This window comes from Heterocephalus glaber, unplaced genomic scaffold, assembly GCF_053883595.1.
Source record: "Heterocephalus glaber isolate CG9 unplaced genomic scaffold, H.glaber_assembly_v1.0 deba00001561, whole genome shotgun sequence".
Lineage (NCBI taxonomy): Eukaryota > Metazoa > Chordata > Mammalia > Rodentia > Bathyergidae > Heterocephalus > Heterocephalus glaber.
Genome location: NW_028258349.1, coordinates 1,912,448 through 1,924,721, shown reverse-complemented (window position 1 = coordinate 1,924,721; position 12,274 = coordinate 1,912,448). Strand labels below are relative to the sequence as shown.

The following is a 12,274-nucleotide window of genomic DNA, read 5'->3' as shown; positions in this document are numbered from 1 at the left end:
TTTTTGGCCAGAGTATAACATGCATGGCCTCTAGTCCAATTCCCAATAGAGCTACTTTCTCATCATGAGCCTGGCTTTCAGTGTCCATCTTTTTATCAGCATTCTGTTCTCCTGAGCTCCAACCAGAACTGCCCATCAAGCTCAGCTTATGGCAGTCTAGGGCTTCCTTAGCCTACATCTTCAAATCTTTCCAAACTCTTCCCAGAAACCTGCTCCAAAGGCTTCTTATTCTCAGAGTACAGTGTTTTGGTATTCACAAACACCACATACAGTCAGGTATAGTCACAGCAACAAACCCACTTCTCTGGTACTAAATGTTCTGTATTAGTCAGCTTTCTTGTTGTTGGACAAAATACTTGATACCTGCAACTTTAAAAAGGAGGTATTTATTTTGAGTATGGTTTCAGCTCATGGTTGGTTGCCTCTAAGGCAGAAACACGATGGAAGGGTATGGCAGAGCAAAGCTGCTTAGTTAATGGCAGATGAGTAGCAGAGCACAAGGGAAGAGCACCAAGTCTCCAGAGGCATGCCCCCCACCACCACCAGGGATGCTCCTCTTTGGGCCACACTTCCTGACTGCACACTCAGCTGTAAATATTGGTAGATTAATTCACTGATGAGTATAGTGCCTCCATGGTCCAATCACCTTTTCAGGAGTCTCTTAATCAGTCAAGTTGACAATTAAGCTTAACAGTGACACAGTGATATCTGCCTTCTAGCTAGCAGGAAGGTGAGCTACCATTATTATCTTGAAGAAGTTGCAGGTACAACTTTCTTTTATATTTCTTCTTCTTCTTTATATTTCTTTTATATTCAATAGGAATTGACTAGAATTTGTGGCCTCACCTGGTTGTGTGGAGGCTGTGGAGTAGTTTTTATGCTGGATGGCTTTGTGCCCAAGTAAGTATTACATGTCTCTGTATAAAAGGGAGCACGTACTGGAGACAAATGGCTATTTCTGCCACAATTTACATTGTTCTCCCAACGAAATAAAAACTTAGATTTATATGCTTTCAAAGAAAGCATCCTCTGTAGCACAAGCTACATGGCAGTATACTCGACTTAGTAAATGTTTTGGGTTTTTTTGTGAATGGTAAGCAGTCAGTAAATATTTGTAGACTCATTAACTAAAGCTCCTTGGTTTCTGAAGTTGTGACTAATAGCATTAATGTTCTAAAACAGTGAGAAGAACACAGAAAAGTTCAAAGTTCGTTCAACTCAAGGTTCACTGTTGTGAGGTCCAAGGAACTTTTAGTTTGGGAAAATCAAAGTAAATGTTAAACAGCTGCCCTATCCTAGCTCTGTGTGTGTGGGGGGGGGGTGAGATTATTTTTTGGAATCATAGAAGCATTATTAGAATATGTAGTATACCAACTTTGGTCCTCAGCATTTTTGGTCTTTGGGGTTTTTAGTAAAGAAGCACTTTAAATTGTAGACTGTACCATGTGTGAGGTCTTGGGTTCAATCCCCAGCAGCACCAGAGAGAGAGAGAGAGAGAGAGAGAGAGAGAGAGAGAGAAGAGAGAATGCAGGCTGTTCTCTAGTTTGCAAACCTTTAGTGATGAGTGACAAGGCAGGTTAACTAATGATTTGTATATGTGTACTATGTGATGCTTATTTTTCATAAATAGTAAAAGAATTTTTGGCTTTCTGCTGCAAAAGTAAGGACTTTATTTGAAACTTAAAGAGAGACAGCAGGAGACATTGTGTTCTGAAAATCATATTTAAAAACAGCATTAGTATACAGCATGTAGCTCTTAACAGGAAATTCAGAATTAAGTCTGAGTCTGACCTTAACCCATGACCAATGGAATCTAAGTGTGTTTATTTTTATAGTAACCTTAATTTGGGGCTTGCAAGTTTTGGGGTTTGTGTTCTCATTCAATTTAGAGACCCTGAAGGCATATTTCAATTATAGGAACTAAACTATTTATAACTTTCATAGCAAGAAGATCAGCAAATTGTGGGCTTTTTTCCCTTGGTTATAATATGTTATCTTACACTCAGAAATGTGTGATGTTTGTGTCTAACAATGCACTTGAAAAACAAAACAAAAACCTTCTGTGCTGCAATTCTGGAATTGTAATTCTGGAATTCTAATAGACTGTCACTCTCCCTTCCCCTTTTCTAAAGTGTTCTCATGGAAATGTTGCCTTGAAATATACAAAGTACAAACAGTTACAGAAATGTTTTCTACACAGTTTTGTTCATGTACATCATTTTCAAGTTGTTTTTCACAGTCCAGTTATTTTTTTCCTTTTCTTTGCTGATACTGCGTTTCATAGTCACATTGATTTTGAACTAAGTAGCATTGAGTTTTTATCATTCTCAGTTATAGCAAATCCTACTTTTCTTTTTCTCCAATACTGGGGATTGAACCCAGGGCATTCACACGGAGATACATCCCCCCACACCCTCTAAAGTTCTGAGACAGAGTCTCAATAAGTTGCCCAGGCTGGGCTCAAACCTGTGATCTTCCTGCCTCAGCCTCCCAGAGTACTAGGATTACAAGCACGCACTACCACACCTGGCTTAAATCCTGCATTTTGAGTTCTCCCATGTAGCAAGTTTGTGGAATGAATAATGAAACAGTGAACATAGGAACAAGAAAACAAAACAAGATAGGTTAAACTTAGGTTCAGTTTTATTTCACTTTATTTTTTCTTGAATGCAAATCCTAACATACCTTTCTTTATTGGTAACAATTCTTGTGTTTTTGCTAAGAGGAAGAAGAGTTGTTGAAAATATTAGTTAATATCAAAGTCATTTTACAGTTACAGATATGCATACATTTTCCAAAATACTCAAAATTCCCCTTTTCTGAGGCCAAACTTCACTTGGCTTATTCTTACTTTTAGTAATTATGTGACTATAGATCAGAAACCTGAGATGCCCTGATTTACTTATACATTGTCAAAAGTTTGGTAGGTTATATGTAGAATTATGTAGTTGTGCTATGCATACATTTATAATTCCTCAAAACTCTTCTACTAAAGTTTTAAAGCCTATGCTTCTATACATCTTCTTTAGCATCTTCTTTAGCATGTACCTGTCACAAATAAATGTCTAATACTGTGGCCACTTCAGAGGAAACAGACAAAGCAGGCAAAACCCTAGGCTCAGACTCTGCTTTAATCAGAGTCTCTCTTTTATAAATTGATAATTTGAGATAAGAATTTTGGAGAAAAAAGTTTTTCTCCATTAAAAAAAGCTTGAAAATGACTGTTTGGTGAATAGCTATTTCAGATTCTTATAATATTATCTAGTCTATCTCCCATCATTTTACAACACTGGAAATTGACAACCAGAGGGGATATGTAGTCTTGTCCAGACCATACAGACATTTAGTCACAGAACTAAACTAAACACCCTTGTCCTGATTGCTTGACCAAAACTCTTTATATTATATTGCAGCATTTGTCAGAACCCAGGAGTATGCCAAGAATACTGCTTAGTGCCTGGCAATGCGAGATACCCAGTCAGTGTGTATAGTGTTGACAAATGAATGATGTTAATGATTTGCAGCTAATTACCTCTAATCTACCATTTCAAATAAAAATCACCATTTTTTCATCCAGATGAAATGTTGGCCTCTTAGAAACTCTAAATTTGGCCTGTTCTATCCAAGCCAGTTGCAATAAATAACAGATTATTCTTTATTAATTTTAGGATCACCTACTGTTACCAGCTACTACCCATAACAAGACCACAAGACCAAAAATGTCAATTGTATTACCAGCAATTAACATAAATGGTAAGTTGACATTTTGGTTTATAAACAATATCCTTTGCTTAACCAAGATTTTCTGGATTAAATGAAAGACATTTAAAATCTTCAGTTGGGTAAGTATGTGTTCATGCATTATTTTTGAAACATTTTACCACTGTTTCTACATACTGTGTTCTAATTGCATTATTCTTTTTTAAAGGTTACTATATTTTTAAAGGAAAATTAATTCTCTTATTATGGGATTGGGAAAACTAGTACAGTATTTGATTGTTCTATAGAGTTGCTGTCAGGGACTTTTCTAGTCCTACTGTATTAGAAGTCCCTGCTGTGTTCTGACAATAACTTTGTAAATTAGGATTTTTAGAAATTAAAGCAGTATCTTATGTTACCCAATATTGATATGATTCTAGACCAAGCCACAGAAGCCTATTTATGTGTAATTCATAATATTGATGAAATTGATATTAATAGTATCACTATTACATTTTATTCTACTACTAGTACTGGATATTAAACAAAATACAAGTAATACTCTGGTATGCTGAGGCTATCTGAAGATGTTAAGATGTAGTGTAGATGCCTAAAGTCTAGAAGGAAAAATATGACAAGCACAGAAGTCACTACTCCAAAGAGAAATTCCCATAAATAATATACAAAGTTCTAAAAATTTTTTAGTTAAGAGATTACTTCCAGCTGGATTTTTCATGGAGACAAGAAATAATTTTATCCCAGCTATGTGTAATAAATGAACACAGTATGTATTATTGACGAATTGCTTTCTCTGATATGACACATTAGCCTTATTGAAATAAGAGTATTGATTCGGCCCTGGAGTTGCTCTGTGCTCCCAGAATGCACCGCCAGTCCGTGAGAAACCAAAATGGCGAAGGGCTGTAGCGAAGTGGGCTGTGTTTGAGGCCAGTTTAAGAATGCTCACTGTTCCCGTAACATTTGTCCTCAAGGACCTCGGTTTGTGCCTGCATAAGTGTGGGGTTCCCGGTGGGGCGGGTGCCCAGTAAGTGCTTGGAGTCTCAGGGAAAGTGCCCACGGGGACATGATTGGTTATTTTTTTCCTGTATGAAGTGGTTGGCACCGCTGGAGTGACTGAATGAGTGACTGCTGACACCCATCTCTATTTGTGTGCTGGCAGTCTTGGATGGATGCATATATAAATTTCTAGCTTGACAAATGGTCGGATAAGAATGGCATTATCACAGGTTTGCACCAAGGAGAGTTGGACGGGATTTAAAATAAAAGGAGATTATTGATGAAGTGAGATGCTTGAGGATATGAAATCTCTCTCTAATACTGGAGAGAAGAGGCATACCCTTAGAGAAATGGCTGCAAAGTGGTACTTCGTGGGCTAACAAGAGGTGATAAATGTTGCCAAGGATATCATCAATTGTGTCATACACCTCACAGTGATTCCTGTGTGATTGATTCAGATGAATAATGGCTCTGTTGTGTGTTTTTGCAACAACAACAAAGAGGGGTGGTGCACTTAAGAAAGGACCAAATGCCAAAGCATTGCAAGTCATGAAACAGACATTACCCTATAATATGGCAGTCCTTGAATGGGACGCAGGTCGTAAAACCAATGTCCAGCAGTGTTAGGGTTATTGTGGAGGCCCTGGAAACTGGTATTTAAAGATGCTACAGTGCTGCAAATGTAAGCAGTGGTTTCATGAAGCTTGTGTGCAATTCCTTCAAAAGCCAATGCTATTTGGAGATAGATTTTATACATTTATTTGCTCTGTCTGCAGTTCTGGACTAGAATACCTCAAACATCTGCCATTACAGTGGTAGATATAGCACACCTTTGCCTTTACAACCTAAGTGTTATTCACAAGAAGAAATATTTTGATTTTGAACTTGAGCTTATGAAATATAATAATAAAAACTGGGATAGATTGCACCCTGGAGAGCTGGCAGACACACCAAAATCTGAAAGATATGAGTATGTTCTGGTGGCATTAAATGATTCCAAGACCATGTTTATGTCTGGGAAAGAAATAAAGAAGAAGAAGAAGCATTTGTTTGGGTTGCGAATTCGTGTTCCTCCTGTGCCACCAAATGTGGCTTTCAAAGCAGAGAAAAAACCAATTTAAAGTTAAAGGCAGGGACGAGGATTTAGCTCAGTGGTTCCGCTGCCTGCCTTGCAAGTGCGAGGACCTGAGTTCGATCCCCGGTACCAAAAAAAAAAAATTAATGGCAGAAAGGCCTTTATATCTGATCCAAGAGAAATAAGCAATGGAATAGAAAAAAAAGGAAACAAAACATCTGTAGGTTGTCCTCCTGGCTCATATACGAGAAAAATGATATAAAAAACTACTGAGCCGCCTTTGGATAAAGCACCAGTTTCTGAGAATCCTGCCTTGGATTTACCTTGTTCTATAGGGATAACTGAGGGAACTGCACATTCATCCAATACCTTGGATATGGATTTCACAGGTGCTTCCAGTACAGAAGAAACTACCTCATCTAGTATTTCCAGGCATTATGGCTTATCTGACTCCAGAAAAAGAACTCGCACAGGTAGATCTTGGCCTGCTGCAAACCACATTTGTGTAGAAGAAGAGGTCGTCTTCCGCGAAGAACACTCCAGACTCAGAACTCAGAAACTGTAAAAGATGATGAAGGCCAAGAAGATTAACAATTTGAACAACTCAACACAGAGATCTTGAATAACTTAGCAGATCAAGAGTTACAACTCAGTCATCTAAAAAACTCCATTACTAGTTATTTTGGTGCTGCAGGTAGAATAGCATGTGGTGAAAAGTACTGAGTTTTGGCTCATCGGGTAACACCTGATGGAAAGGTGCAGTATCTTGTGGAATGGGAAGGAGCAACTGCATCCTGACTGTAAGACTGAATATTATGTTCACTGCACTCATTTTCTGTAGGTACAGTTCAAAGCCCTAAAGGAGTCTGGCTTTTACTATCTTTCTTAAAAAGCAACGTCATCATCAAAAAAAACAATAGTCACAAAAGGAGATGTTACTAGCCTTAACATGTACTTGTCAATGTTATGGATATTGTTAAAAAAAAAAGACATCTTTTAAAAATCAGAACAGAGACTTAATTTTTTAAATCATAAGATTTGTAGAATGTTTCTAGGATAGGATATTAAAAAATGATTCAAACTCATGCATGGTGTTAGATAATTTTTCTAATTATTCCATTGAGTCAGTTTTTGTGATTAGTGGTTATCAGAGCAAACAGATCATTTAGATAGCACAAGTATTTAGAGAAACATTGTCTGTTTTGTTATACCAAAGTGTTGGGAAAAAATTTATGTTAATACCTTTTAGTTTTCATAAAGTGCAATGTATATAATGCCTACCAAAAGACTGTAAAATATTGAAATTTTCTTTCAAGCAAAGTGTAAAAAATATATTGAGCCTGTAAATTGCTCTGTGACTAGAAAAAAAAAAGAAATAAGAGTGTGGACCTTTCCGAGGTCAGTTTATCTGGTGTTATAGAACTACTGGTAATTTTCTGTCTAGTGAAAAATGCCTCAGTTTATAAAGAAGCTGGAAGTGAAAAGCCGTTTGAACTAACCTGCCATTAAACCAGTCAACATTTTGATTGATGATCATAATTAAACCATTAAATACAAATATGAATATAAGTTGAAGCACTGGATTTTGGGAGAGATTCTAGGTAAATTTCAGTAAAATTCAGTCTTTAGGGAACAGAGTTTTTCATTATATATATAAGGCCACAAAGGACTATAGAATTTCATGAGCTGAACACAGACAGCTTAATAGAAATACTTAGGAGACAACTTATGGTCTTTTTTGATAAAGCATTAAAAAATATGGCATTTACTTAGTCTTACAAAGATGTTCAGAACAAATTTAAAAGAAAAAGAATTCTTGACACTGGAAAGAACATCTCTTTTTCAGTAAAGGCATTCCTCTGAAGTTATTCATGGAATCATCATACTACTACTTGAAGAAGAACAGTTTAGTCCAAAATGTATTACATTATATTCCAAAGATTATCATTAAGAGATCTCGTTTACGCTCATTCCATAAGTATCTGGGTTTCTCTGCTTGAAATATAATAGTTAACTTTGGTCAGCTCATGCTCAGAGTTTATTTTCTAAGCTTTGTCAAGGCAGAGTTCACTTCATTTTGTTCTTCTGATATTGGGTTCTTATGTAAGAGAATGCCTGCATTTATTTCATAATAGTGACTTATCTGCTTATATTAAGCCAAAAACAATAAGATGCTGTTTGACTGTATTTATGTTGGCCAGGGGACTAATTTTTGAAGATAAATCTTTCATGGATTTGGAAAATACAATCATTAGAGGATATTTATTTCCTTTTAATCTATTCCAGATTCTTTTTAAATTTTTAAAAATTTATTTTTGAGACAGTTATAGAATTAGAGTTATAAAATTAGAAAAATTAAGATTAGAATTCAAGAAAGATTGAGAACATACCATGTGTCGGGTACTATGCTACATCCTCATCCTCTTTGAAAAGTCCCCTTACCCTCTTACTCTGAAGATACTTTCAAATTAGTCTTATTTTCCTTCTTACCTCATGCACCCCAGAGCTTGCAAGGAGGTGAGCGGCATCCTTACTACCCACCGCAGCTTCCAAACTATCTGTACTCTTTCTCCTTCTGTCCCCCAACATCTTTCAAGTGTACATCAGACTTTGCTTCTCTACCCTTCTTTGTTGTCATTTCTCCCACTGTCACCAAGAACTCTCTGCTGCTGCTTCTGTCATCTCCTTGCATAACTTCAACATCACGTAGAAGATTCATCCAGTGCTCTGTTTTTGATGCAGTCATCTTTTATTTTGTGCCACCATAGCCTTCCATCTACATCATTATAATCTAGGCTTTATCATCATCAATAATGGCATGCCCTTTGAAATCTACACCTCAAAGATCCTACTTCCTGTTAGTCTCTTACTTTACTATCACATTCTACCTATTCTTTCCTCTACAAATCTCCAGGCCTTTGACCCTGCCACCTTTTCTGTCTCTATCATATTCTGAATGTTCATACAGTCCTCTTCACTTAGCCTTGATTCTGTGGTTCCCTACTATCATCACTCTTGCAAACTTCCCTTACTCTTTGCCCCCCCCCCTTTTAAGCTCTCACTTGCTTGGAAAAAAAACCTACCCTAGTTAAATCTAAATATTTTTTTTGTGCCTACTCTCAAGCATCTGAAAATAACTAGAAAATATCCAATCAGGAAAAGTAGATTCATTTCAAATTCAATTCTGCTAGTCCTTGCTAATAAATTCACTTGCCTTCTCTCTGAAACATGAATTTCTCACCTGCTTTTCTAAAATCTCTAACATCCTTCCTCCCCAGCCCCTCAGCTGAACTCACCAAAATCTACATTAAGAAAATAGATGTCATGACACAAGAGCTACATCATGTTTCCATTACCACCAACTCAGCTGTATCTATAATCACAAACACTGCCTTCCCTCTTTTTGCCCTGAAAGAAAAGTTCTTCTTTTGGTTTCTAAATCCTGGCTGTGCCACTTACCAGATATGTATTGTTGGACAAGTAAATTAACTTCACTGTACCTCAGCTTCCTCATCTATAAAAGGAGATATTAGTAGCACCTTCCCCTTGCGGCTACTAAGAGAATTAAATGAGTAAAAGGGCTCTAAATAGTACCTATTTTCAGGTTAGCTGCTGTGTGCTACCATTGTCACTATGTCATCATCACCATCCTCTAAGGTGACTTCTTCCTTTTGAGGCCCTACTATCAGTTCTCACAGTTTCAACAACTTTTGCCTGCATTTATTTATTCCTTTTCTTTGCCATATGATCAACTTCTTCTCCTGCCTCAGTCTTATCTGCATAAGAAATGTCTTAGTAAAAAAAAAAAAAAAAAAAAAAAAAGAAATGTCTTAGTATTACTTTTGGTAAAGGGAAACTCCTTGACTCTGCATCCTATTTCTCTGCTAAACCTTCACAGCAGAACGCTTGAAAGAGTTACATGTATTTACTGACTGCACTTCCTTATTTTCCATTCTTGCTTATGTTTGCTCTTACCAAGCTGTTGCCCTTTCACTGCACTGAAAAGTTCTTGCAAGTCATCAATGACCAGAATCTTGCCAAAGTCAGAGATCATATCTCCATTCCCATCTTATCTGACCACTCAGCAATATTTGATGCACCTGGCTGGTGCCTCTTTATTGGCCAATTATTGTTTTCCAAAGCTGCAAATCTATAGAAAAATTAAAATATGAACACAGAATTACCAATTATTAACATTTTCCTACAGCTGTTTTATCTGTCCACATTCACTTTTTAAAAACCATTTGCCACTAAGTTGCAGACATCCTGACACTTTACCCTTAAATATATAAAAATACATTTTCTATAAAAAGGACATTCTCTCACATAACCAAAATAAAATGACTGCACTATGAAGTTTGTATTGAATGTTGATACAATACAGTTTGATATATAATCTATATTTGCCCCCACATGTTCTTTTTTTCCACTAAGTTTATTGGTACATTTTAGGTATAAAATACAGTTACATTCATCATTGGGATCTTGTACCTTTACATGAGTATCTTAGTTCTTATTTTTTTCCCTGTCCCCTTCCCCTGCCCTCCCTTCACCCCCTCCACCCTTCTCTATTTGCAAAGACTTTGTTTCCATTTTTTTCCTTTTCTCATATTTTTTCTTTTCCTTTCTTTCCTTTCCCCAACCCCTCCCGCTTCCCCTGCTCTTTTAGACCTTTACTTCCTATTATACAATATCAATTATATATTTTTAAAATTACAATATCAAAATTTAGAGGATATTACCACAGATTTTACAGAATGTAAAAGGATATAGAAAGCATATTTAAAAAATCCTTTTTGAAATTAATTTGACAGCTTCTATGAAGTACCTTGGAAGACAGATTAATGAAACTGACTCTGGAGGAAATACAAAATTTAAATAGCACCTATTAAAGAAAGTGTATTCCTAGTTGAAAACCTGACAACAACAGGCTCATATACATTTTAACTGATGAATTATATCAAACATTTAAAGCAGAAAAAGAAGGAACACTTCTCCCCTCATTTTAGGAAATCAACATTGTGCTAATCCTAAAACTGGATAAAGATAATAGAAAAAAAATGTATGAACATAGATAGAAATTTGTTTAAGAAAATAAACTCTTAGAAGTCAGATCTGGCAGGATGTAGAATGTGGTTTTATTATAGGGATGGCACCCCCAAAAATCATCATTTTAACAGAGGAAAGGAAAAAGCCATATGATCCTGTCAGTAGTTGCAGAAAAAGTATTGGACTAAATTCTACAGCTGTTCATGGTGAAAGCTATCAGGAGACTAGAAGTAGAACAGAACCTTCTCAACAGATAAGACATGTACTCCATACTTCAGCAAAAACACCTTATATAAATGGAAAAGATACAATGCCTTCTCCCTAAGGTGGGGAACAAGGGCAGATAGGTGTACTCTTCATCTGTCCATTAAACTTTGAAACATACGCCCAAACCAAAATAGTCTGGCAATAAAAAGAAACAATTGGCATAGGATTGGCAAGGTAGAATTAAAATCTTTATATGTAGATGAAATGATCATCTACAGAGAAAATACTAAAAAAATCTCTAGGAGCCCCTAGAACTTGTACTTGAATTTAGCAGGATTAGAAAACACAAGGTATATATAAAAATTCAGGTCTGTGTATACTTGCTATAAATGAAGAATTGGAAATTTAAAAGTTATGTAGGAGTACAAAGGACCTAGAAAAGTAAAAAGAAAAAGAAAACAGTGTTGGAAGACATTTAGTACCTAATTTTAAGACTTCCTCTAAAGCTACAGTAATCAAGGAAGTGTTGGCGTAAGGAAAAACATATAGATCATTGAAATAAAACAGAAAATCTGGAAGTAGAACCACACATATATGGTCCACTGAGTTTTGAAAGATCATTTAACATTAACATTTTATAGACTATAAACTCAAATTCAAGAGCAGAGGAAAAGATAGTGTTTTCAGCAAATGGTACTAGAACACCTGTTATCTGTATATACAAAATTAACCTCAACTCTTTATTTCCATACATAAAGATAACTTGAAAGGGTCTATGAACCTAAATATGAAAGACTAAAACTATAAAACTTTAAGAAGAAATTATAAGGGAAAATGTTTATGAATTTAGGGTAGGCAAGAATTTCCTAGGATTCAAAAAATATGATGTATAAAAGAAGAAAATTAATAAATGAGATTCCATCAAAATTTAGAACTTTAAATGACATCATTAAGAAAATGAAAAGTAGCCCTTAGACCATATTTGTAATACATATAACCTATGGCCAGAATATATACAGAACTCTTACAGCTCATTAATAGTCAACCCAATTAAAAAGTAGACATAAGAAGATGATAAATAGCCATTACAGCACAAGGAAATGTGTGCAACTCTAGAATCAGAAAAATACTAATCAGTACAATAACAAGATCATATTGTGCACTCATTAGGGAGATGAAGTTAAAAGTTTTAAAAGAACAGATGTCAGCTTAGGTGTGAACCAGTTA

At 35.8% G+C, this 12,274-nt stretch overlaps 1 protein-coding gene and 2 pseudogenes across 2 annotated transcripts in view; all 3 read left to right on the top strand.

Moving 5' to 3' along the window:
- Atf6 (activating transcription factor 6) overlaps nucleotides 1-12,274 on the top strand; it is a 227,055-nt gene that overhangs the window by 163,032 nt on the left and 51,749 nt on the right. For both annotated transcript variants that reach the window (XM_004865155.3, XM_021244749.2), the window contains one exon: nucleotides 3,669-3,753. In XM_004865155.3, the coding sequence (XP_004865212.1) occupies nucleotides 3,669-3,753 (85 nt within the window). The remainder of the gene's footprint in view (nucleotides 1-3,668; nucleotides 3,754-12,274) is intronic.
- On the top strand, nucleotides 3,784-5,845 carry LOC147823936 (metal-response element-binding transcription factor 2 pseudogene; annotated as a pseudogene).
- Nucleotides 5,844-6,589, top strand: LOC106007803 (metal-response element-binding transcription factor 2 pseudogene; annotated as a pseudogene).